Source organism: Aquila chrysaetos, chromosome Z, assembly GCF_900496995.4.
Source record: "Aquila chrysaetos chrysaetos chromosome Z, bAquChr1.4, whole genome shotgun sequence".
Taxonomy (NCBI): Eukaryota; Metazoa; Chordata; class Aves; order Accipitriformes; family Accipitridae; genus Aquila; species Aquila chrysaetos.
In genome coordinates this window covers 78,755,507-78,782,569 of record NC_044030.1, presented here as the reverse complement: position 1 = coordinate 78,782,569, position 27,063 = coordinate 78,755,507, and the positions used below count along the sequence as shown (strand labels likewise).

The window sequence follows — 27,063 nt, the reverse complement described above, 5'->3', positions numbered from 1 at the left end:
CTGACTTTGCCGTACTTCTCCCGCCAGCCGGGGGGATGAGTAATGGCTAATAAAAGGTGGGAGCATCTAGGAGAACTCCTCTCCCCAACAGAAAAAGCAAAGTTGTAATTTGCTGTGTTATGAGACCATAATTATGCCCTGATGAAGAAAACAGGAGTATTAAAAAAAAACCCTTCCTTCCCCACACTGTGCCCCAGATGTAAATGGGGGAAAGTTGGCTGAGTCAGGTCACAGGGTTGTAGGTACATGGGCTGGGCGGAAGGAGGATACCCTCCTTCCCTCTGTCCTCTTACCCTTGCGGCAAGGAGCATGCACTGTATCCCCTTCATCTCAACCCCCCTGAGCAAAGCAGATCTGGAGATACCTGTTGAGGTCAGTGCAGAGCTGAGCAGCAGCTGGAAGTACCTTTGGAAATAAGACCATGAAAAAAACAATCCTTGCCTCCTCAAACTACAGAGTTTTCTGCTAGTGAACACTGCAAGGGGTTTAAATGCTTGGGGTTTTGTTTGTTGGTTGTTGTTGTTTGGTTGGTTTTTTTCCAAAAACCACTTAGACACACCTGTTCCCTTTTGACTTTTGCTCATGTACATCATCCTTAAAAATAAAAGTCACATTGAAAAGTTTCATTCTAGGCTATTTGACCAGAGGCATATTCTCCCTCTTCTGCCCCAAAATACAATTTCAACAGAACATTTTTGAAGGGTCTCTACTTTAATAAAACTGCATATTCCAACTAAAGACTCCTCTCTGATATTTTTCCAAGCACCCTCTGAAGTCTGTAAGAATATATGTTACAACACTGAGGCAAAAAAGGCAGTTCCTCTTGTCTAGTAATTTGGATTTAAATCCATCTGTAATCTCTCTTGCAGAACCCTCTAGAATGGAGGACATGGCCAAACTGTCCAGATTTGGGGGAGTCTTCGAGGCTAAGTCAAGCTGGGGGGTTGAATGTAAAATTCCACAAAACAAAATAAGCCTGTGGGTTTGTGCATATCTTTCTACTTGTTATTGCAGTCCTTACACAGATACAAGAAAGATAATGAAAATTCTGCATGCAGACACTGAGAAGAGGCAAAGGTTAATGTGTGTTGCCCAAAACTCTACAGATTAAATGAGATTATGAGGAGAAAAGAAAAACTATGAACCACATTCTTTCATTCTTTTTGTTCTTATTCTTCCATTCTATCTTTCCATGGCCACATGTGCTGCTGCATTCCTCTGTCTCTAGATTTTACCCTGGTGTCTGTCCTGGGAAGGTTAATGAAGTTAGTACAGCCTGTAGGTGACTTTATGAGTTCTTGGTCTTCTGCTTTGTCCATTCCTCTGAGAGTCTACAGACTGCTTCTTAGAGGTGACCCCTCACTAGTCAGAGAGAGGAGATGCCAAAGTAGATCTCCACCATGTGCTTCCTCATATCCTATTTCTCTCCATTCATGGGTCTTCTTTTTCTCTTGATAGGACCAGAGGGCTGTAACCTGTTTATCTACCATCTGCCCCAGGAGTTTGGGGATGCTGAGCTGATGCAGATGTTCCTGCCTTTCGGTAATGTCATCTCCTCGAAAGTGTTTGTGGATCGGGCGACAAACCAAAGTAAATGCTTTGGTGGGTAAAGATAACAAAACAATTAGATTCATCCAGGAAAGGGCTTTCTCTGAATACTTTACCTTTCAAACTGCTTTCTTTCTGCTTAAGCTTTATGATTTCTCTCAATTTACTCCTGTCGATACTTTCCCCTTCCCTCTTTCTCTCCTACTTGTCTCATGCTCAGAGTTGTGTGCACTGCGTAGAGGTGAAGGTTTGGCATCTCACCAGCAGCAGGGTGCTGCAGCTACTGGTGGTGGGGTGGAAAATAATACCCTCCCTTGGAAGGGGAGGTGGGAAGGGTACAGAAAGGCCTAAAGCACCTGGAGCAAAATGGAGGGGGCTGTGGGGGTAGGTGAAATGCTGACAGGGTCAGCAGTGGGAGCATGTGGCAGAAGGGGAATTTCTGTACCTAAGGAAAAGGAAAAACAGGTCATGGGGTTGAAGGGAAGACAGAGCGGCGGGGGTAGCTTTCCAGCAGCTGTGGTGCACTAGACTGCAAGGGCACAAGGGGTGTACATCAGTTGAAAGCCTGGTCTTCCAGGGGGATGACTGCTCGGCGGACCGCAGGCAGCCATGCTCCGAGCCCGCTGGACCCGAGTCAGCAGCACAGCAGACAGAGATAGACTGAGCGAACCCTCTGCCTCAGCTGACAGGCCATGCTAAGAGGCTGGGTTTGAAAAACTGCACCATGCTCACAGAGCTCTGGCCTCACTGCTGGCTCAACCCCACCAGCTGGAGCATGAAAAGAGCACAGCCTCAGCTGCCTGTGAGCCACCAGCTAGGGACACCCTGAGCTGCACCCACAACGGGAAGGCTCAGCCAGCCAACAGCCAGGTGGTGATGTGTGCGTGGTGTCTCAGTGGGATCCCGCTGTTTGCAAAGGTGTTGCTGTGAAGGGTCCCTTCTGGCAGTGCAGCAGCATGGGGACCCTGCCACATTTGGTCCTATCCCGCCTGATGGACAGAGAATCTGCCCCATCCATGTGCCCACCACTGGGATGTGTAATTTCTGGTTCTCCACCATCCTGCATTCTTTGCAGACCTTCCCTGAGAAGCACAATGGGACAAACTATTGCTTTTCTTTTCCTGTTACTTGCAGCTGATCTGGACTCTGTCTCTCAGGCAAATTTCCAGAGTTAAGACTTACTGGACTTTCATTTGATTTTAAAGCCATTCTCAGTCTCCACACTATGCTTCCCTTCCATCCTGCCTTCCCCTTTTCCCTCCTGGACAGCCCACCTCAGAAAACTCTTACCTCATCCCTTGCTAGCTATGCTGCATGTCAGAGGATAGTACTTCCAAGAGTTTCATGCCCCTTCTCTATACACAGTTCCTCCTGCCCATCCATAGAGGGCCCAAATAGCCTGGTTTCCCCTTTGATTGAAGGAGCTCTGCCCCTGAAGTGAGGGGACACAGCATTACCCTTCACCAGTAGTCATTGGGTTGCTGCACTCTCAAGCACTAGAGGTATGAAGGACAAAGACTTTGGTATGAAGAGGTAGTTGGGAAATTCAAATGAGGAATTATGAATTAGCCCCATTCTTTCCAGAGCCCACCTCCTTTTTAGACCTTTAACCATATAAAAGCTCATAACAAGATGAGCAGACCGGCACAGCTCTAGGTGACATTGAAAACTAATGCTTCAAGGATATCCACGGGTTAGAAATGGACCTTTGGCAATGAAATTGCCATTCCTATCACAAATATTTAGGGGACTACTGAGCCTGGTTTTCCCCATATTGACAAGTGGGAAGACCAAAGGTAAATGGAGAAATGAGGTGAGAGCCAAGTCTAACAACTGAGAGTATCTTCTGGACAGGTATTCACCTTATCTCCTCTTAGCTCAAAGGCTTTCTGGCTACAAGGTTTCATGATGATAGCAACACATACCTAGCTTGTGGGGCAGGGTTGTGGGGCTGGCTTTATTGTTGCTTCCAAGGTACTGTGAGCTTGTGGCTGATAGCTGAGCAGGAATTGGGGCATCTTAGCAGAAATTTTTCTTAACATTGAGTCTTACTAGGAGAAACTAAACATCAGCTTGTTTGATGAAGTAACCTCCAAAACTAATAGTGGGATATTCCGCCCTGAAAGCAGGAAGGTATCCTTTGGATGCGTTGACTCAAGCGCACAGGCAAGCAAAAGCAGGAATTAGAGATTGCTAGTGGATCTTAGTCACCTTATACTAGTTTCTGGGACACAAATATCCAAGTCCAGTCAGTTTTGCATCCCAGGGCTCAAGTCTTAGTTTTCTCTGGCTTTAACTTACTTTCCCATGAACCTGAGTGCCTGCTGTGACTGTTGGTCTCAGACAAACATGTTGACTATGCTGCCATGTGCACCACCTCCAGAAGGATAGAAATAGCAGAAGTACAGGTAGCTAATTAGCACAAGTATGTCACTCTGCTCTTCAAAACCTCCCACCCTGCTGACCTTCAACTTTAAAGCAATGTAAAAATGTAGAGGCTGTTTCAGAAAATCAGGCCTTTTGTTTGTTTGCTAAGTCCACTGAAGGTGGCGCTGATTATAATTTTTTGTTCAGAAAGCCAATTTAAAAAAAAAAAAAAAAAATTCTTTTTCCTAAAGGATAAGAAGGGATTTTGTTAACTTTGAAAGTAAGAAAACTCTTTCCTTCTCTGCTTAACCATTTCCCAAAATTCAACATGTAAAAACATAGCATTTGGATTCTGTTTCACTTTTTTTTAACCCAGCTAGAGCTCTCCAACTCATAGCCTGGGGGGACAACTCTGTCTGGCCCCAGAAAGATATTCCACCATTATATGACCTTTTAAAATGTATCTGCTATGCAGATCCCAAGTAAATTGCTGTAACAGAGTCTAGCCCCAGGTTGTCGACAAATTGTCAAGGATTCCTGCTTTTGACAAACTTAAGAAATTCTATGAAGAAAAATGTCACCATGTTTTCTTCCACAGGAACAGAAAATACTTCATTTGTTGCTTTTGTCTCACTGTTGAACTATCTGTAAGCAGAGGGCCCAAACTGAGTGAGTCAGTAGAGCAGTATCTCAAAATAGGACTTTTATTCCTTCCCATTTGGCTCTGAATTGGCCCCTGCATTTCCAGCACAGTTGTCTACTTTGGCCACTACTGGCAAGATAGTGCAGGGACAGCCATGGGAGTGTTAGGAAGAAAGCGAGATCACCCACAAGCCTTTCTCCCGGTGTCGGGAGCCCATGAGTCTGCAGGGAACCATTAGCATCCACATGTGCTGAAGAAACCACATTGCAGTCATAAAGCCTTTGACTTTCCCAATTCAGACACCGCTGCCTCCTGGCTGACAATGAGCAGCAAGGTGTGTAAGCTACAGCAAACACCAATCTATCTCATGTATAAAATGTGAAAGTGCTCAAACTATGTCTATTGTTTTCCATAGCAGGACTGCTTGCTGTAGTGTGTAAGACTGCCTGAGAAACAGCCCTGACTTCTCACTGAAAAAAAGTAATTTAAATTGGAAGGCTTCTTAGCCTTCGCCTTTTCTTCTGCTGCACACATCCAGGCTAGACCCAAATCCTTCATTTTCTCTTACACCATTTCAAACCTCTGGCTTTTATTTTGCCCCCTATCCTGATGCAGCTGTAACATGACCAAGTGCAGACCACACTTCTCCCTCCCACTCACCAACACCCCTCTATATCCCTATGGCCTCAGCCTCCATCACACCAACCATATGAGCATCTCCTTGGGTTTCTCCTCAGGCACTGCCTTGTCCACCCTCTCTTATTCAGACTTATTGATTTCACCTTCATAGCTCTTCACTGTTCTGCCCTTTTCTCTCCTCCTTCACTAGTCCTTCACTCAATGCCCATCTGATACCTGTAGCCTCTTCCCATGTGTATCTTTTACAGCTAGCATGTTTCTCCTACTGGGCCATGCTGTCCATTCCCAGTGAAATGGCAGGGCCACAGCAGGAATCACTGTCTCACTCAGGAAAAAATTACACTTAGTCAGATACTCCTTGAAGACAGTGACTCCCATTCTCACAGCAGGCTGATCTAGGAAGTCTTGCACAGAGGTACAGTGTGCCACAGCCTGAACGTCAACTTCTACAGGACCCTGGAGCTTGTCTCTGTGCAAGGCAGAGATTGCACTGGGTCTCTCACCTTCCATGCCATGTGTCTAAGTTCTTCTCTGTGTAGGTATGCTAAATGCCAGAGGACATGAAATACATCTATGTGCTGGTCTCAATGGTTCTGGGTGATAATTCCCCTCTCAGTTATGCAGAAAATTTAAATGTGACCAATTTGTGTACAAGGCAAAAAGAAAACTCCTGTAAAATGACACTATTAAGGCTGCTAAGGCAAGTAGTCAATGTGAGAAGAGCCATTCTTCACGCTGCCCACACATGGCTAACTCTACCTCTGTCGTAGGGTGACGCTACAATACAGTCCTAATTTCAGGAGCACTTACTGTTCTCATACAAGACACATTTTAAGAAGGCATTTGAAGACATCAAACTAGTGAAATACAGAGGCAGACTTGCTCTAGGAAAATGTTTTAACAGAGAAGAGAGAGAAAAGGATAGGTTTGGGCAATATTAATTAGGAACACATGACAGAAATTAGAAAAATGAGGACGTGGATGGAGCAGCAGAGGCCAAATGATTACCCCAAGGTGTCAAATAAGATGTAGATAAATTAAAGCTGGAGGAATTGCTTTACTGGTGTACTTGGAAAATCATTCCTTCAGTCACCTTTTTCTAAGAGCAGTGAGCGCCTGGATCTGCCAGCTCTTTGCACACCATCAAGGAGTGGACACTGTCAGGCCAGTTCTGCTCCATGCCCCTTTCTTGTCCCCCACATACGTCTCCTTGGCACGTGCCTGTTCCCCATACCTACTGGTGTGGCAGCTTCAGTTTGTCCCCATGAGACAATGACTCCAGGAGGCTGTGAAGAACTGCTTTTATGTTCACAGAGACACCATGGTTTCCCTCCACTCAGCTCAACATGGTCTGACACACCAGGTGTGAGCAACCACAACTGCTGGATATTTTTCTCCTTTTCTATGCATTCCAGATGGACTTTCACATTGGCAGAAGGGATGTCCCACTCCTTTTTTAAATGCCCCATGTTAAACATAGCAAGGAGCATTCTAACTTTGACTACAAACTGTGAGGGCTTTTTAGAAACACAGATTTACATGGCCTAAAGGAAACATTTTGTTTGACTCTTGATATATCATGGACATGGAGTTTCATTCCAGATTCCTCCAGGGAGCCCACTTGAAAGTTGCTAGTGGGCCACCCCATTTGGAAAAATATCCAGTCTTCTCTGAAGATGCCAAAAGAGAGAAAATAACATCACTTGATGAGGGTCATAGTAGTTAATTACCTTTGCTGTTAAATATTTCTATTCCCTACTAAACTTCTTCTGGGTCCTAGCTTATGAAAAGTAACAGGGGAGCCAAAGGAGAGAGATTAAAGGTGAGAAAAGCAGTGAGGAATGAGGACTGGACACAGGAGGGGGTGAAGCTCAGAAGGGCTGAGGGATGGGTAGAGCTTGTATCATGTTATTAAAAACACACTGTGGCAGTTCAAGACTCCAGTGTAGTGGCAGAAAGGTGGAGTGCGAGATGCAAGGCAGCAGGCAGGTCGTGACGGCCTACAGAGTTTCAACCTGGAAGCTGAAACAGAAAAAAGAAAGACGCGTCAAGAGACTAGGACACTGGCAAAGCTACGCAGGGCCCTGGGACCAGGGGCATTGCAGATCAAGTCTAAAGCGCATTGGCAGCACTCCATAAGACATAGGAGTGGAACAACAGACCCTGAGGTACATCAGAAAAATATTGTTCGGCACCTGCTCACATGGTGCCTCCAACACGCCCTGCCAAATCTGGCAGTTTTAATAAAAGAAACCCCTAACTCTCCTTAAGTTTATCAAGGGAAATAAGCAGGTCTCGGAGTCAGGTGGTATAAGAGTAAGAAATTCAAGTCACATGTTCTGGCCCCATATGGGCAATCTAGCTGTGTGCCTTGGGTTCCCCTACTTGTAGCAGGACACTGACTCCTTTGCACAGGACTTTAGGATACATGGATGGGGAGAGTTATTTATTGGCTCAAAGTTTTTGGGGGTTTCTTTTCTGGTTCTTTGTTTGGTAAATAAGAAGATTCTCACCAGACAGAGAAATTATTAGGAAGCACTTAGGAGAGAGGTGGAGCTCTGCTTGCTGCTGTTACCCTTGCTGCTGTTACTATGATTAAATTTGGGTTTTTTTCACTATTTACTTTTAAACTGATTTCAAATTTCCTAAGAAAATCTCTATCCGAGCCTTTCTCCCTGTAGCCCATGGAATTAGGCTATGTCCTTTACTTTGCATAATCTAGTGGCAATACATTTTGTTTCAAGTCCCTGGACAATATCAGATTGTCATTCTATATAGCTATGGGCTATGGACCAAAGCTCAGAGTGTAATGGAAGAAGCCACTAATTTGAGTGCCTGTGTTGAGACAATATGGGAATGATTTTCCAGGCACATTAAGCATGCCTGACCCTGGGATGTTTCAGTTCAGATCAGCACTAGTTTGTTGTGGTCCTCTCCACTCTGAAGGACCTGGCACAGCCAGCCAGCCAAGGAGAGATTCATGAAGTGTCCAGCTTAGTTGGAAAGTAAGCCAAGGGAAGGAAGACACCATTGGAGAGGTGCTTAGGGCTCCCAGAGGAAAGGGGAAGGAGGTATAAAAGTTTATTATTTGCTAGCTACTCTCTGTTATACTCCAAAGCAGCCAGGCTCTGAGACTTCAGATCCGCAGAGTAAGGATGGGACTCTTCTCCAGCTGATAAGAAATGAGTTGTGTGAGTAAGAAAGAGAAGGAGCTGTTCATCAAACTCACTGCACAGCACCTCCAGCCATTGCAGTTGGTTGGGGGAGGCTTTAGGGGGAGGAGGAGGAGCAGGAGAAGTATTAGGGCTGTGAGCCACTATTCATTTACAAACTATAATTAATTTGATGTTTAGATTAATTTCTGATGCACTCTCAAAGGTGCACTGAAAGCATTTTTCCTTTATTATAATGTTGATTGCTTATTGGGGAGATAAATCTAACTGTCAGTTATGCACTGACTTACCAAAACTTTCAGACCAAGCAAGCATGTATGCATAAGGAACAGCTGTTTGCGGCTCTCCAGTTAAAGGGACAGCTCTGTCTTTTCCCAATAACTCACTTTAAAGAAAATCTATACATTGTACACAGGGACTTCCGCTTTCTTTTGTAGCTTAACAATTTATTAGACAAGAATATGTTAGCAGAATCTATCTTCTATTTATTTTTCTGTCCATTGTCTATCATTGTTGCACCCACCTCTCAACACAAGTAATAGAGTCCATCCAGAATATTTTTGTTATGGATATGTTTGCACATACCTACTCACATGCACACTTACACAATCATTTTACATGTTTTTACTCATGGGGTAATCAGATGTAGGAACTCTTTACTGCAGGGTCTTTGTGGCTACTCATTTAATGACCTTCAAGGGGGAATAGCCATTTATATGACTAATAGAAATGACCAATGTTAAGAGTTAACGCCAGAAGAAAGAAAAGAAAAAAAAAAAAAGGCTATTTAAAGAAATTAAAAACCTAGTGCTCTGGGCTTCAAATCAGTCCATTAGCACTGGGACCTATGAAAAGAACCTGACTGGGCTTTTGTGTGCCTGCACAACGTGCTATCTGCTCCCACCTCCTCTAAAAACCCTTTGACATTAGATAGAGTAGATGAACCCAAATCATATATGGCTGGTCCTACATGTGCTCCAAGGATATTATAGTTTCAAATGCAATCATCCCTATGTGTAGAAATGCCAGAGGAGGGTCTCTAGTGCTACTTTCCTTCAGGCTAGAAGTTTCTGTTCAGAAGTCAGAAATAATGACCCCTCCAATGGGCAGGCCCATTTCTGAAACCAAGGTGATTGATCTGCAGAGCGCAGACTTACCACATACCACTCTTGTGAGATTGCAGACCCACCACAGCATTTTGGCTACCCATTACATCTGTTTTTATTTTTGTTTTCCCAAGATGTCTCTGATGCAAGGCGAATTTGAGCTGTAGAATGGACGACTCTCTATCAATCCATTCAACTATCCATCTGTCCCCCCATATATCTACCTTCAACTTCTTTATGTCTGTCTATCCTGCCTCAATCACTGCACAGGTCTGCTCTTCAGCATTTTGAAGTCTATCAGCTAGCTAGTTACTGAGCAGCTGTTCAATAGATCCTCACAGCTATGTGCTTGGCCTCAGGCCCTCCTTCCCGCACAATATTCAAACCCTGCTATGAATATGTATTTATTATTATTTCCTCATCTGTTTTCCTAAGGCCCTTCCCAGCAGAGCATTTGAGAAGTTTACAGAGCTAAGTAACAGCATTTTCACAGTGCTCATGGTGTCTTCATTTCACCAAGGGGCTGATGAGGCACAGGAAGATATTCAAAACTATATATTAATCTTGGATGCCTAATCTGAGATGCCATGAGCCTGATCAATCTGTTTACTTGTTTTCTAAAAGTATTTAGCACAATGCAGGACATGCTATGTGTATGTTCACTTCAGATACAGGAACAGGCAGCAGCCTTTCTGCCAGGGAAATCTCAGGTCACGCACCGAGCACCAAGAAAAGAGGAATACACAGTAAATCTTCATCTTCACTGGCAAAATGAAGAGGCATCATATCTGCTCAAATACTGTGCCATAACTAACCGTATCTTTTTAACATTTGTGCCATCCACTCTATCTGGCCCATGACAATTAACTCACAGCTGGATATTGCTTGGGCATGGCTCAGCAGTGACAAGGGCCAAGGACTGTCCCTAGACAGCAGTATAGACAAGGTCACCCTCTTTTGAGGGGTAAGAGAGTTTAGTCATGTAGTACAAGCCATGATATACCATTTGCACTCAGGTACTGCCCTATTTCATTTACTAGTAAAAAAGTAGCCTAGAAGATCTTATTAAAGGAATTTTGTTATATATAGTATACCCAGCATAACTGGGATGTCATGGCAGAAACAGGGATCAGTTCCAGTTCTCCAAGGCAGTATTTGGTTGTACAGCTAGAAAACCATCCTTTTGCTGCCTTATTTACTGTCTACATTCCAACACTTGCAATAATGAGTCTGATACATTGCCACTTTCCTCACCCTGGTATGTTATTCATTCTCTACAGTAATTAAAACAAGGATACCATGAAAAATACAGAAATGTGTGGTTAGAAGCAATGCCTTAATGCATATACAAAACAATACAGAATTAAAATTTTATAGGTAACATCATTTCTTGCATTTCTAACTCAAGTGCTTCATTTTGCAACATTATCATTGTTTTAATGTATTGGTGCATGTGATATCTTCCCTTTTCACGTAAGCAAACCAAAATTAAAAAAATCCCCAGATGAGATTAACATCTTCAGATAGTATATATTGACATCTTCAAAGGTTGTCATTAAGGTAACAACTTGCAGATCCTCCTAAAAATAGCTATACCTTTCTTAACCATTTCTGGTTTCATCTATCTCAAATCCCCAACCAAATTCAACATCATTTCTACTCTCCTCAGTCTTGATCTGTAATATATCACATATGCATAGGTATGTACATTATATATGTACTACATATATATTTCTGCAACAGCAAATATGTCTGCAGGTTATTAAAAACAATGAAAACCACTGAACAAGCTTGAATTTGGACAACCTGCTCCAACGTTTGCTGGCCTTCAAGGTGAAAAAGCTTTTCCTTATATCCAGTCTGGCCCTCTCACATTTCAATTTATGTCCCTTGTCTATCATTCTCCCACCATGCACTACTGTGAATCATAGAATCATAGAATATCTCAAGTTGGAAGGGACCCATAAGGATTATGAGTCCAACTCCCTGCTCCTTGCAGGACTACCTAAAAATAACCCATATAACTAAGACCATCGTCCAGATGCTCCTTGAACTCTGACAGGCTTGGTGCCATGACCACTTCCCTGGGAAGTTTGTTCCCCAGATTGACGACCCTCTCAGGGAAGAACCTTTTCCTAATGTCCAATCTGAACTTCCCTTGATGTGAAGAAACTATCTCCGTCTTTTTGCTCTCACTGGGCAAGTGCTCCAGCCCTTGTCCGTCCTGATGGCCCTATGATTAACTCACTCCACTTTGTCACTGTCTTTCCTATGTTGGGGGGAAGGGGTGCCCAAAACTAGATGTCCAGGCATGATCTAATGAGTGCTGAGTAGAAAAGGGTAATTGCATCCCTAATTGACTGGCTGTGCTCTTGTTAATAGAGCTCAGGGTGCTGTTGGTATTCCTTGCAGGCCAGGGCACATCTCTGATGAGATCCTCAGTGATGTAACCATGGAAAACCCAGAGACAGTGGGACTATGCCCCTTCCACCAGCTGAGCTTCAGTGCCCTTGATATTTAGTCAGACGTGTTTATTGTTATAAAAGGGAGGAGGTGCTTCTAGTGTCTAAAAGCAGCTGCTGTCTTTGGCTACTTCACAGGCAACAGGTTTTCTCCTTTTTGGCAACAGGACCTACCAGTCTGATTGTGTTCTGACTATTTAAAGGTGAAATTATATGATTGTCTCTAATGACCCTTTAAAATCCTTCTCTAGAAGGTTTTCCAGAAATTGTAAAGTATTTACCCTGGTAATTGTGCATCTCCTGACATGGCTGAACAGGCTCCAGAAGGATTATTGTGTTATTTGGCTTCTAAAAATGCTTATGAGAGAAGAATTTTTGCTACTTGATTTTAGGAGTCAATGAAAGAGCCACTTTTTTTAGGGGTGACTCATATTTTTACCCCATCAAATTTACCCCATCCCTTCAAATTAAAAACCCTGTCCAAATTATCAATAACCATCCTGCTTGTCTCAGGTCTTCAGTTCTTCTAACCAAAGGCATATTCATCAATATGTTTTCCAGCAATATTTCTACTTCCCTTATTTCAGTAATTAAAACACAAGCTTATTTTTCCATCTCTCACCCAACAATCATCAAGAATTCAGACGGGTCATTGGGTAAGGGGCCTCAGAAGCTGGAATTAGGTCAGGTTTTAGTCAATCCTTGGTATGATTCAAGTCCCACAGGCTGAATGTAACTCTTCAGAGAGACTGCAGAAGGCTTTTCATGGACATCTCCAGGATTCAGAATACCCTTTGAAGGCCATTAATGGTAAACGCTCTGCTGGTAGACCCACAGGAATTTATCAGCACCTACACTATAATATGAAGGTGTTTCATTCCCACTGATGTTGATGACAGAAGAAGCCAGCTGATCATTTCCCTGTCCATTGTGGGCAGTTGAGAACACAGAGGTCTTACATTGACACTTAAAGGACCACAGATGTAACAGCTTGTTGGATCTAGAACAGTCTTTTCTTCCAGCTTAAAATGTACTTGTATAGCTCTTTCCTTTCTCCTTTTGGTACCCAGCATAGTTCAGTGCCATTTCACAAGCTCCTGGTCTAGATATGAAGACATTTTATCTTTTCTTTCTCTTTCCCAATGACTCACTGTGTATGAGGAGTTATTTTCCTGTTGATTTCACTTTTAGTTTTGTTAGCTGGTTTTCACACAGTGGCCTCCATGGAAAGTAAAGTATTAGTTTGAAAAGCATGGCCAAAAACTATTCATCACTACTTCTGGCTTCTGAACAGAAACTTCCAGATTCTGCCACAAGAGAAGCTTCAAGTCTTTTTATACCTATTGTGTTGTCCCAACCTACCCATAATGAGGCATCAGCTGTGCAACAACATAAAGGGGAGAGATGGTTAGCTGTCCATCTAAGTATTGATCAGCAGAAGCAAGGTGGGGAGAGTCTGTACATTGCTACACCAAGAATGGACCTATTTCAAAGACTCCCTGGGACATGAGAGAACTGATGAAAAGTAGTCACTAGTCACGAGTACAATTCACAGTGCACCTTCCTGATTAGTTTTCCTGTGGTTTTTTTGTTTGTTTGGTTGGGTTTTTTACCTTGATTAACCCAGGAAGGAATTTACTTGCCTACTACGAAATATTATCAAAAAGAAGGTCACCTTTTATGATGCTTGCCTCTTGTAGGCCAAGAAGAATGACTGGTGATTTCAGTAGCCGCAGTGTTCATACATGGTTTCTTTATCAAGAACCCACAAATTGAGTGGGATCAAAGACAGAACCTGGGAGCAAAGAAATTGAGATTAAGATAAGAAATGGATTGTGACATGGCTGGTGGGAGCTTCAGTAGTTATTTTCATCTTGTTTATATTGTACAACTCCAACAAAACAAATGTAAAAAAGGCCTTCATTTTGATTCAGCAACACTCTCAGTGCATCCTTAACTAAGACCCTATCTAGATTCCACTCATAACTTGTGTAAAACCTACACTAAGCTCATTCTTTGCTTCTGGTTTTACACTGGCTGAAGAACTTGTCTCCTCAAAATTTCATCTGCTATTTCCAACCACATACTTTCCCCATAAACCTTATATTGACACATCATGACATCAAACACTTACAAGGAAGGCTCAGAAACCAAGTCAAGAGGGGTTATTTCCATTTCTGAAAGCAGTTAGGAAATTGCTGCAGTTCTAATCATCACTCAAAAAAAGACCAAATACCATTCACTTATCTATGGGTGATTCCTCACTGGCTAGTTTGTTCCCTGCGTGGAAGATCATCATCACCATCTGAGTTGGAACATTATGCTTCTTTTAGAAGAACCACAATGGTTCTTGTCCACAGCAGACATGTATGTATACTGGCCCAATATTTGATTCATGGGGTCTTCAAAGTACGGCTGAAGCCTGAATCCTTCACTTCTTTCATTCATTCATTTGGATGTCTTCAACTTCTACTTAGCAGAATGGGTAGAACCACAGTCCAAAGCATCAGACAACTAGTTGCTCATCCTTTAGACAAGCTCTGTTTACAGGAAAAAGAAAAGTTTTTAGTGTTATTTCGATTCTTAGGATGAGAAATCTGTTGTAGTTTTCTATATCCAATTTTTACTTTTTTCAGTTTTTAGAAAAAGCTGGTCCTGATCAGGTGCCCTGGTTCCAGATTTATGTATGGGTCAAAACTCCAGATCTGACAGTGCAGTAATTTAAACTATCCAAATTCTAGTCTAATCTTGAATCTTAACCTTGTGCTTTCAATGTGAGTCATGACAATAATTTCTGTATGAAAAAAAAAACCCCAAACCGATTGTGAAAGAGAAGATTCATAGAAGGAAAAGTCCTTCTTGGCTTGAACCACCACATTCAGGGTCAGCATCTACAGCCCTCAACTTTCTTCAGAGAAGATACTGTTTCTCTGAGGCACTATCTGGGGAGCATCCAGCTGACGATGCACAGTAACAGAGACCACTTCTCTGCACATTCCAGCTCACACCGCCTCAATGTATAGAAGTAGTTTCATGCACGGGAAGACAGGAAGGTGACATAAGGAAGATGCTTGTGTATTTCAAGATACCTTCTGCACTGGGTGTTCTGACCTTTAGAGAAAGTTAATCATGCCATCTACTTTCACTCTTCATTTAATCTCCCCTTCCCATCTGTTCAGTTTCTCTCAGCTGGAAGCAAGATGAAGAACGAGTACCAGTCAGCTGTCTCAGTGGTCCGCAGCCCACACTTTGGGGCCATTTATTATAAGGCATTAACATCAGTTGTCACCTCTATCATGACTGTTACCACAGTCCATGCCAGATTAGTAGGCAAGAACGGATTTTCTAACTATCTGATATGTGAAATGAACAATAGACAGGCAGACAGACAGATACGCAGTATCAGAAGGGACCATTCTGATCCTTTGGACTGAACTCTGAAATAACATATGCCAGATACCTCAGCCCATGTGACAGGTTCAAACCTTCTGCTTGAGTCATAGCATCCCTTTTAGAAAATCTCTTAATCAAGATTTCATTTGATAGGTGCTCCACCCCTATTGCTAAACAAGATGTTCCAAAATAGTTAATTACCTTCACTATTTAAAAAATGCAGACTCAGGGTCTTATTTCCATTTTAAGTTTGTCAAATGTCTGCTTCTATCCAGAAGAAATCATCAAGCTCTTTTTTTTTTCTATATTAAAAAACCCCGTGTTCTATTAGAAATTATTTATAGACTATGGTCAGAAGACCGTTTAACCTTCTCTTCGATAAACTGTGGCAACTCTCATTACTTTTTCAGACCTAGAAATTTTTTTTCTAGCTTTGAATAATTCTTAAAACTTATTTTTTGTAGAGAAATTGTCAGAACTAAATGCAGAATTCCAGTAAGGATCTTTCCTGAGCCATACTCAGAGGAACCATCACCTTACTACTTCTAGAGGATATTCCCCAGAGACGGGCTTCATCCCAAGACTGTACTGAGTCTTGGGACTTTGAGTATTTCAGCATAAACCTGAGAACTCATGTATTTGGCTGTTATCATAGCACCCATGTTCTTCTTAGAAACACTGTTTTCTAGTGAAAGTTTCCCCTTTTTATGAGTGACCCACTTGCTTTTTCCTGTGGATACTTATTTTCACATTTGGCTGGATTAAAATGAACACTCTTTAACTGAGTCCAGCCTACGCAGTGACCCAGGTCAACATACTTACTTCTGTCATTATTTACCACTTAACCATTTTTGTATGATTGGCAAATTTTACCAGTAATTACTGTAGATGTCTTCCAGGTAATGTTAGAGAAACTGAATAGCACAGAGCTTTCACCATGCTCCTGGAGGAGCCTACTAGAAAATCCTTAATATTTTAAGTCACAATTTACAGGTTTTTTGGTGGTCTATCTATTATCTAATTTTTAAGAAGTTTGATATGGGCTGCTTTCATTTTCTATAAAGGGCTCTTTCAAATACTCTAGAAAAGTTTAAGTATACTCTGTGAAAACTTACTTTATTAACCAAACTTGCAATTTCATGCAGTTGGTTCATTTGAGAGATGTTATTTTCCGTGACACCATGATGATCGATATTAATTGTATATCTTTTAATTCTTTGCCATATCATCTCATGTGAAAATTTTCATAATTTTACTTAGGCTTATGAAAGATTAACTAAGTTTACCAGGTCATCTAGTTTACGTACTTAAAAATTAATACTAGATTTTTTTTTTAACACTTTGAAGGTTTTCTAATATTCCATAAATTTCTAAAATGAACATTAATGGTTCAGCAAATTTCTGAGCCAATTCTTCAAATATTCTGAGGTTCCAATTATCTCATCCCACAGATGTGAAATATTTAATAGTAGTTGTTTAGCATAGTTGTCAGTTACTGACTGTTCATACATTAAAAAAATGGGTAGATAGGTGGGTGGATGGATGGATGGGATGGATAAGTGGATAGACAGATCTCACTTGAACATGATTAAACATCAGTGAAAGGTTAAATATTCCAAAAAGTCATCCAACCCTATTAGAGAGTGGAAAACAGCTGAAGTGCTATGCCCTTGATCTGCAGACGTACTCCTTTATTGAGTATTCCAGTACCCATAAATCACCTTACAATACAATACCTTCCAATGCACACATACATTATAGAGCTACTTACATACAGATTGTATCCTGAAATTCTTTACAGCACTGAAAAATTGCAAGACAGCAGCTAGTACGTCGTGTAAAGAACGTAGCAAGGTAGAGACCTTGCAAGGCAATTGAAGGAAAACCTCCATTGTCTGATAAGACTAATAAACATGGAGAAAGAGAAACTGAGCAGTCTTGGGAATGAAATGGACTGAAGTATCAGGGAAGTGCTGAGGGGTAGGTGGCCAGGTCCCAATGCGGGTAGAAGGGCAGGAGCTCCTCTCCAGCACCCTTCCCGCAGAGAAGACTCCTGTGATTTGAACAACTGATCGTTGTCTTCCCAACAGAAAATGCCTCCCTGACGTTCCTAGATCTCACCCTTCACTGGTTAGTAACAAAAGCAAGGAAGCCATGTGCTAAGGGGACAGTTATATTAATAACCAATTATATTAATAACTAATTCCATATTTAGAAACTCAGGAAAGGAGAGGGGCCTCTGGTCTAACCAATTGCCAGTGCATTCTGCAGCTTCCTCAATCTGGCCGAGGTCCCCTCATATCCTGGGTAGCAGCACTTTGGAAGCAAGTGAAGCAAGGGACGTGGACTTCTCCTGCACTAGTACCCAGCCCAGGTGCACGGTGTTTTCTCTTTTACCACATGGGAGTTTGCCTTCCACAGGCTGAGAGGCAGATCCTTGCTCTTCTGTTATTCATATTTCCCTCTAGTGAGATGAACATGGGCTGAATGACAAGAGGAAAAGGTTCAGAAGAATGAGATCCTCTCCTTAGCTGGTGCCTTTCATAACTGGAGGAACAAGAAGTGCCAAGAAAGATCCCTCATGGCAGTCAGACAACTACACTGACAGCCAGAACCAGAAAAAATGTATCTCTGGCCTAAAAAAGCTAACAAGCACCAATGTCTATTTGTTTCTGTTGCAACCTCTTGCAAAGTGCATCTCTGAGATGGTAGTTTTGTGCAGCAAGTATTTAGAACATAGATCAAAAAACTCTTAGTTTTAAGACAAATTAAATATTTGTTTCTTTGAGGTTCCTCTTTTCCTTTCCATTTCCTGAGACCAGACCAGTTACATGAGTGGACCTACTGTAGGACCATCTGCCCCCAGTTCAGGAGTCTGGATCAAAAGCTTGCATCTGGACCTGTCATTCACCATGGTCTTGACTTCTGATTTAGTGGATGTTCAGTGTAGTTACCAAGCATTGGGCTCCATCCAGCGGAAAGCTTCTGCTGAAGTGAGGCAACATGTTATTCCAACCAGGTAGCAGATCATCAAAAAGCTGTTTTGCACATTAACCGCTAATTCTCCTTGCAGCATGCAAAGAGAAACAGCAAACTCAGAAAGACCAATTAGGGATCCATAGGAACCTAACGATGTGCTCATTCAGGACTGCACTTAGTGCACAAACTAATTCATGGCCATGCAGAGACACTACTCACTGTGATCGAAAAGTTTACAGTTGCAAAACAGTCTTCAAATGCACTCCAAGATAGATTGCTAATTCCCTTCCTTATCATCTCAGCTGACTAAAACAGAAAAACAGCCCTTGAGTAATATCAGTTACATAAAACCATTGGTGATCATGCTGGCGTCATGAGAAGGGTATGAAGCTCCCCCAGCATGCCCCACTACCAAGACTTCCTGTGGAAGAAATGGGGAGAAACCAGAACACCCTCCAAGCTGCTACCCCAGTTTCTGCCCCCTAGTCATTTACACAGTCATGCAGGAAAAGAGCGGGACAGGAGAAGTCATGGACGCCAATGTCAGTACCTTCCTAGAAGATGCTGTGCAGAATCAGGAAGATTAGATGCCCTGAGCTGCAGTCCTAGCAGATTTCTTCAGTCTTTGTTGCTTTGATAAATCATTTATTAGAACAGCCTTTTTACATAATACCTGGTGGGGAAAAAAAAAAAAAAAAGAAAAAGAAAAAAAAAAACAACATCCCCCCCTAAAATAGATTTATCACAAAATTCTGTCCTCCTACCAACCGTCTTCAGACCAGATCATATATTTCTCTGATTATTAATTAACTGATGCACAGAAAAGGCTTCAAGCTTTTTAACCTCTCCCATTCTCTTTTGTCCTTCAAGAGTGTAGATGACAATGCAGGGGTGGTGTTCAAAACACAGATAGCTTCCTGAGCAACTGTAGTACTATCATCATGCTTTGAACCCTATAGTCATGGGCTCAAACTTTAAAGCCATTCAGAAAGCAAGCTTTTAAGCTATTTTCCTAGTACATACATTCTGTTCCTAGTCATACATGCTTAAATCTGGCATAGCACCATTAACACTGTTGACACTGACGTGGAGAAACAAAGATCTGCCAATAGTGTACATAACAACAACAAAAAAGTCATATAATCTACCAGTAGTTATTTGACCTGAAAAGAGAAAGGAATATGATATTGTTAGCACAGCTTGTCTGCCAGTCTGCCTATCCCTTAGCACTGTGACATCTCAACTCTCAGGATAAGCCATAGCTTTTCTTCTTTTTGGACTCCATCCAAATACGTTCAACAATACGAAATACAACTGCACATAAATAACAGGAAGGGGGAGAGCCGAATGCACCAACAATTTCTGAGCGTATCAAGCCCCCTTAAACTAAAACAGTGAAATGAAGATAGAGGAATTAGCTGCTCTGTCCCTAGGATGTGCTCACAAGGAAAACGCATAATTATTGGCATTTGCCCTCTTCCTTCTCTCTCCCCAGCCCCCCCACCCTCAGCAGCTAGCCAGTGGAGATTTTTGTATTAAAGCAGTGGATATCAGGACAACAGAGAAGAAAAAAATAAACAATCCAAATCCGGTCCAGATCTGTAGGCAGCTAATACCAATAACATCAGAGTACAACTCCCAGTTTCATTATCTAGTCTAAGTGAAATATAGTGTGCAAATGCACTTCTGATCTCTCTTATTATTCCCATTTGTTAAAATGCTGTATTATTTACAGCTTTGCACAGAATGAGGAAATGGCATTAGAATTCCATCTCAAAAGAAAAGTGATGATAAAAACTAGTGTATCTTTGTGAACTTACCTAAATGAAAGGTTCTTGCAGATGTACAACTGTATCAGCATCCCAGCACCAGGGCTTATCACCCAACTAAAGGTCTAGTCTTGGCAAAAGTGGACAAATAGTAAATGTCCATCATACTTGGCAGCATTTCTCGTGGGGTTTACATTCATTAGGAGTTTGGCTCAGCAATTAACATCGCTTTGGGGAGTGACTCACCCAGGCACTAGCCATTTAACAACATCTTACCTTGAGATGTCAGTCCCAACTATGGAACCAGGTAAATCCCACAATAGAGGTACCTTGATTTGAGCTAGGTGCCTGTCTTCATTGCAGGCAGTACTGGTCCCTGCTACACAGCCAGTGGGATTTGACTCATCTGAGCACAGCTAGGAGTGTCCTGAAAAAAGAGAGAAATCATGTCCTACACTCCATTGACTATATTGTCTAGATCTCCACTGTTTATAAGTTCCCAAGGTGATTTTCTCACAAAGAGATACACGTGTAAACACACTCTACATGTGCACATCTAGTCAGTAGGAGGCACGCTGCAACAGGACCAGTAACAAGAATAGAAATCAAAGTTCCCAGGCAAGCTAGGTTCTCTACAGACATGATATAAGCAATTATCCAGCTGCAGCCAACTCAGCTTTGATATTTGGTAGCTGTGTATATATTAGTAAAGTAAATATACCTGGCACTTCCCCCTAGCACTGGGGCCAGCTGGCACAGAATGACCCACACCCAAACTATTAAATTCTCTTACTTTCCAGAATATCATGGCCACATCAGGCTAACTACTGAAAACAGCCTCTGTTCTGTGCTAATACTCAGACTTTGTCCAGGAATTGTTTGGAGTTAGGCACAAGCCAAAACTATGTCAAGGACCTTCCTAAAAATTCAGTGGTACAGATGATTGGGTTCCATTTTCTCTGAACTTCCCTGGCACAGTTTTAGTTTACTGTTATAGATGTGGCTGATGGGTCTTGGACAGGAGTATTAGCAATCCAGAGGTGATCTTAAAAAGAACTGGCTTTCACTACATCCTATATTCAAAGATGTGAGGTAGCTAGACAAATTTCAAGTTGAAGCTCATGTAAAGCATTTCCAAGGGAGCTTCCAGCAGTATTTGAAGACTGAATCAATTCAGGCAAAATCAGGAGATGTTTAGTTTGTTCCATTGCTGGGATCAAATCATATAGGACGTTGTTGACTGATAGATTATTCAAGCAGTCAAATGTAAACTGGGAACATTAGCAGGTGCTTACTGGCTAATAAGTGACTGCAAAAGCAGACCCATTGCCATTGAATAATACCCCAGCTCATTACTCACCATAACTCTCCAGCTTTCTCTCTAGAGATTGATGACTGCTGTGAGGCCTGAGCAACACTTTTGCTCACATCTTCAGAGCTGCAGTGTTGGTACCTCCTCATCCAGGTAGTTGGCAGGAAAACTGCACAGACAGCCAGTTACTTGGAGCCTTGGCTTCAAGAGGAGAGGATGAAGAGGGATGCCTATTTATTCCATGGGCCTCCCCCTTAAAACCACATCTGCCATACTCACTAAACTTGTTGTCTCACTTTGAGGCTAAGACCATAGGTTTTATGACCTCTCATAAACTTTTACATTATTAGCCAAAGGCAGGCAGTACAGCTTTAATGCAAGAGTGAGAAGGTGTGCTTGCATGCATGTGTGTGCGTGTCTTATTCAAATGCAAGCCACCCTGTATCATCCGGGAGATTTGCTTTTGAGGAGGAACTAGACCAGGGAGGAGGTGCTGCCGAATGCATTCACAGTGCAGCCCAAGGCTGTAAGCCATGTGTGGTACTGTTGTCAGGAGCAGGTGTATACCTGGCAGCAAACGCTCAGCGTTAGCTTTTTGAGGGGCACTCAAACTGTCTTTTCATTTCAGCCTTTGTTTGTTGAGAGGCACTGGGTTCCTAGGGTTGATTTGTGCTGCCAAAGCTTTGCAGGGGTGGGAAAACAGATGGCTTTGTCTGGAGTGCAGACTGGTCCAGGCTAGTCTTACCCAGGGTTTGTGCTCAGAAATGTTTTTGGCACACAGGGACATTTCTGACAAAGGTAGCAGAGGCAATTCTTATAAAATGTGATGGCCCCCTGCCTCACTAATATCTCAGACCCATGGTCACTCCAGCTAAAGTCATACACAGTCTGGGTAAATGAAGCCTTTTCCTGCAGCTAACATAAAAAAAAAGAAGGAAAAAAAAAAAAACCACCCACACCAAAAACCCTCCCCAAAGCTGAATGCATTAGATGCATTGCATCCTGTGTGGTTCTGACCTATCTTGGCTCTTCGGATCCCCACAGAGCAAGTCTTCCATTGTGACAAAGAATGCCATTTTAGGTGGCCTGTAGGTACAATATTCAGTCACTATAGGTGCTTCTACTGCTGGATGTGCTCCATGGCTGATTGGATGATTTGCTGGCAAAGTATGAAACTACTTATGGAAACCATGTTAGAAAAGCACTAGTGTTCATCTTTCTTAACTGCAGAGTCAACATAAAGTCTGCAGAAATTGCCAGTTAATAAAGCTCCTCATATTGCTCAAGTGGCCAACAATCAAACTATTCATGCCAATGAATACCATAGTGGAGAACTTATCAAAATCACATTTTACTTATATTGCCATAATAGGGAAGTAGCAGTAGGTATATCAGGTTCCCTTCACCATGAATATTGGAAAGCAAAGGAAATGTTATGCTGGTGAGTGAAGAAGCATCTAGAGATTTACCCCAGTCATGATGGAGGGAAAAAGAGCAAGACAGAGTGCCTTGAGACCATGCATCACATCTGCTGACACCCAGCTCAAAGGTGACCCAAATCTTGTGCGTGCTGGTACTGTGGCACCACCATTTGGATCCCTGTGCTTCACATAATCTTGTATCCAAACTGGCACTCAGACCAGGCACTGCGTCCTGGGACACTGATCTGTAACAACCCCTCCTACCCTTCGTCCCCCATTGGCAAGCATCCTCTCCTCACTCTCCTGCCCACCCGCCCACCCTCCTACCTGCTCACTCCCTCCCACCCACCACCCTTACCCCCTTCCCCATGTTCATTCTCAGTGGTCGTTGCATGTATGTACGTTGGCCCCCTTCAGCTCATTAAGCCCCCTGCCTTGCCTCATGTTTTGACAGGTTTTGTGAGTTTTGACAATCCTGCCAGTGCCCAAGCTGCTATCCAGGCTATGAATGGCTTCCAGATTGGCATGAAGAGGCTGAAGGTGCAGCTGAAGAGGCCAAAGGATGCTAATCGTCCCTACTGAAGAGTTATGGGAACCACTGGATACAAAGCACTAGCACAGGTAACTGCATGGGGAAGGGGGTGTCAGCTGTGGTTGTAGACTCTCTTTGTGTTGTAGACCCTCAAAAAGATTCAGCTCTGAGACTCTCTAGCTTCTGCCTTTTTCACTTAGGCCTCTGGCTAGAGCCACACTGCACAAATATGCACTCACACATAAACTAGGAACTGTTTGTGTGTGCATCTCTTTAGAAAAAGAGGTGGAAGGATGCTTAACGAGGGATGAGCCAAGTTCCCCACCCCAGGGGCAACCTGCATCTCTAGAAAGTCTTCCTGGTCACTAGAGGAGAGCCAGCAGCTGTCCTGATTCCCCTTGCTCAGCCAAACAGAATATTATTGGTGGCTGAAGAAAATCTGCAATTAAGAGATGGGACTGGGCTGCAGTTTCATCCCGGGTGACTGGACTGGGACAGTGTCTGTCTCAATAGATCTGTCTTGCAAATGTTTCAAAGCATTCTTCATTCTTCATGCACTATAGTCTGTATTCAATTTCATCCCAACATAATAACTTTATGTAAATATGTCTCCCTGATAACTAAATAACCCCTAATTTCTTTCTTCCCAAGCCCAAGAAATTAATAGAAGGATCCATGCTCACTTCTTGCTCAGTTACTGCTAACTTCTGTGTGTAGATAAAACCCAACCAAAGCCAAGGCAGCTTTGCTTGAGTGAGGACCTAGACAAATCTCAATGAGCGTCTCATTGTTAGACTCATGTACTTCATGTTGTTGGAAAGGAGCCAACCTGGTGCTCCAGGGGAACTTCTAATACATGTAAGAGTGTCAAAAATATCAGAACCAGCAGCTTGTTTCATTGGAATCCCAGCCTATCACCAATAACAAAAATGGAGATTTTTCCAAAAATGGAAATATTTTCCACCACTGGCTGGCTTTTCCATTAGATAATTCTTTGAGAAACAGAAATATAAAACCATATGTGTTTGTTACAGAGACAGGAAGTCTCCCTGTTGTTAAAACTGTTCCACACCAGATATTTCCCAATAAACCCAGCACCCAGCGTGGCTCTAAGCTGCAACAAGCAGTTTGTACTCCCAAATTAGTGACAGAGAGACAGGTTGTGTGGCCTTTCCGGGCCATTACAGCCGAAATGTCTAAGATTCAGTGATTTTGATTCAGGCCTTTTTTGACTCATCTAAGGTACAGGCTGGAAATCCCTATCTTCAACCTTCCCAAAGAACTATTAAGTATTCTAATTTTTCAGTGGTATCTCTAATATCATTGAAAAATGTATTGTTCCAATCTTCAGAGCAGTATCCTTTCCACTGAGAATTAAGAAATGGGATCAAAATGTCTTTGAAAGAGGTACTGCACTGAAGACAACATGAAGCATATTAAGAAACCTTCCAATAAACATGTTAGGTGCATATGCAACATAAAGCCTTCATAACTTAGACCCTCCTTTATATGTAACTATATGAAGATAACTGTCAATGCATTTTTCCCTCTTCAAATACCTCTTTTCTTTTCCTTGTTTATGACAAGGCCCCTTGGAAGCTTGAAACCAAAATATGTTTCCATATCCAAGTGCTTTTTTCTTCATCACACTGGCTTTTTACTGCAGGTTTTGCTGGGGGAGAGTGGGCGATGCATGCATGAATTTTGTTAAAGCAGGGACTGTCTTTGTCAGGGAGATTTTTCAATAACACCTGCAAAGGGATCAAGGAACACAAGTGTCTCCCTAGTTTGGCACCAAGCAGTAGCTTTATATCATAGCATAGCTATGGTCACTGAGGATATGCTTGTTTCTTATGGTCATGTAACAAAGTGCAGGGCTGTAGACACCTGTGTTGTTAAGGATTCACTGGTATGAGTCTACGGTGTTTTCATTATCACGGGTCATTATGAAGTGCTCTGCCTCTACCTTTTCACAATCAGGATGATGTTGAGGTCTCAGCCTGTTTCCTATACAAAGATTACTCAGCAGTAGGACTAAGATTTGTTGTTTGGGGTTTTTTTCCCCAATAAATTATATAAAAAGGAATCAGCTAGTAAAATGGCAATAAAATTCCATATCTCTCTCTCTTAGAGCATTTTTTTTCTTTCCTTTGCTTCTGCAAAGCAGGAGAACAGTCTTGGAATTGTTGCATCTAAAAAGGAAGCCCTTTAGCCTTCCTGGCTTTAGCTTTGATTTTAATGCTCTGCTGTCCAGCAAAATGAGTTCAGTTGTTACCACCAGATCACTTCCATCCTCTGCTTATAGAAGCCTTTACTGAGGTACAGACAGTCCCTATCAAAATGGAGTAAATGGAGTAAATGCAGCTCAGAGGTCCTTATTCTCTTCTAGACTCCCACCTTGGTGAGCCCATTGCAGGAGCTGAAGATGTACCTGCCTTTTAGCAGGAGAGATTTCTCAACGAAAAAATTTGTGTGTGTGGTTTTTTGCACCTAACAAAAGGAATTGGCCAAGCGCCTGTGCTCCCAGGACACTGAAGGAGTGTATCCCAGGGAAGGATCAGATTTAGCACAGGGCGTACCATGACAGGTTAGACTGGAGAGGACACTTGGTGACAGCAAGGATACCCGGAAGCTCAGAAGGGGTTAGATCCAGCTCTTTCTTCAGCTCATCCGCTTTCCAGTGCTCAGAAGCATCCATACCAGCACCCTAGAAGCAGACAGAGGATTTTTAGCCATGATGGCCACAAGTCAGCTTCCAGCCAGGGCTGCGCAATAGCAATCAGCACAGGGCTAAGCCCTCAGTAATAAGCCTTACTTAGAGATAGGTCAGTTGTTCTTGGCTCAGTGCGGAGTTATTGTACCCTCATGGCTGGTTTGATGTGCAACTTCCAGTCAGCCTCCAAAATACCACTGGAATTCTCTGACTTGCCTACTCAGTAGACAGTGTTGTTACTGCAACAAGTAGTTTCCTAAAAAACAGTAAAACAGAAGACAGCTAGGCCCATGGGTACAGCACAGATAGCTATTGCAAAGCTTGAGAGCAGGCAGCTCCCTTAACTGACAAAAACACAATAACTCCTATATGTTTCTATCTAGTTTTACTTTGGTCACAGCTCTTCAGGGCCCTTAATTCCAATTTTAAGCATGTGCATAACCATATTGACATCAGGGCAATTACTCATGTGCTTCAAAAGGATATTCAAGAAACTTTTTAATTGGGATTTTTCTAAGGAAGAGCTTTGTTTCATTGAACTCCTTTCCAAAAATAAGAAGCTGCCAACAAGAAACACAAGCAGCACCCAGTTTGATGTAATCCACCAGAGTGTTTTTTCCTAACCAAGAAAGATCTTCACTCAATTTTAATTCTGGATGCACTTTTTTTTAAACTTATAGATCTCCCTTTTGGGACACAAGCAGTCTAGGCCACAGTGATTTGAAGTCCTTTGTTTTCCTTGCAAGTGCTCTAAAGTTGTTGTCAAACACTGAAAGGGTCTCTGTGATGTGGCAGATAAGCCCACAAGCTGTGGCAAGCAAAGCCCTGAAGAATTCAGATGGCAAAATGTTTCTAAAATGGCTGCCTCTGTTCTCTTTTTTTTTTTATAATTAAAGAGGTGGTTGTAGCAAAAAAAAAAAAGGGGGGGGGGCAGGGAGAAAGCAAAAATAAGAGAAGAAGATCATTTGAGGCAACTCTGCCAAAATCAATATATTCTATTACAAAT

General features: G+C 42.4%; 1 protein-coding gene across 1 annotated transcript in view; it reads left to right on the top strand.

The window, feature by feature from the left end:
- Positions 1-27,063, top strand: part of CELF4 (CUGBP Elav-like family member 4) — a 716,072-nt gene that overhangs the window by 668,561 nt on the left and 20,448 nt on the right. The window contains 2 exon segments of the mRNA XM_030004110.2: positions 1,459-1,542; positions 23,267-23,433. Coding sequence (XP_029859970.1) covers positions 1,459-1,542; positions 23,267-23,394 — 212 coding nt within the window. The 3' untranslated portion in view covers positions 23,395-23,433.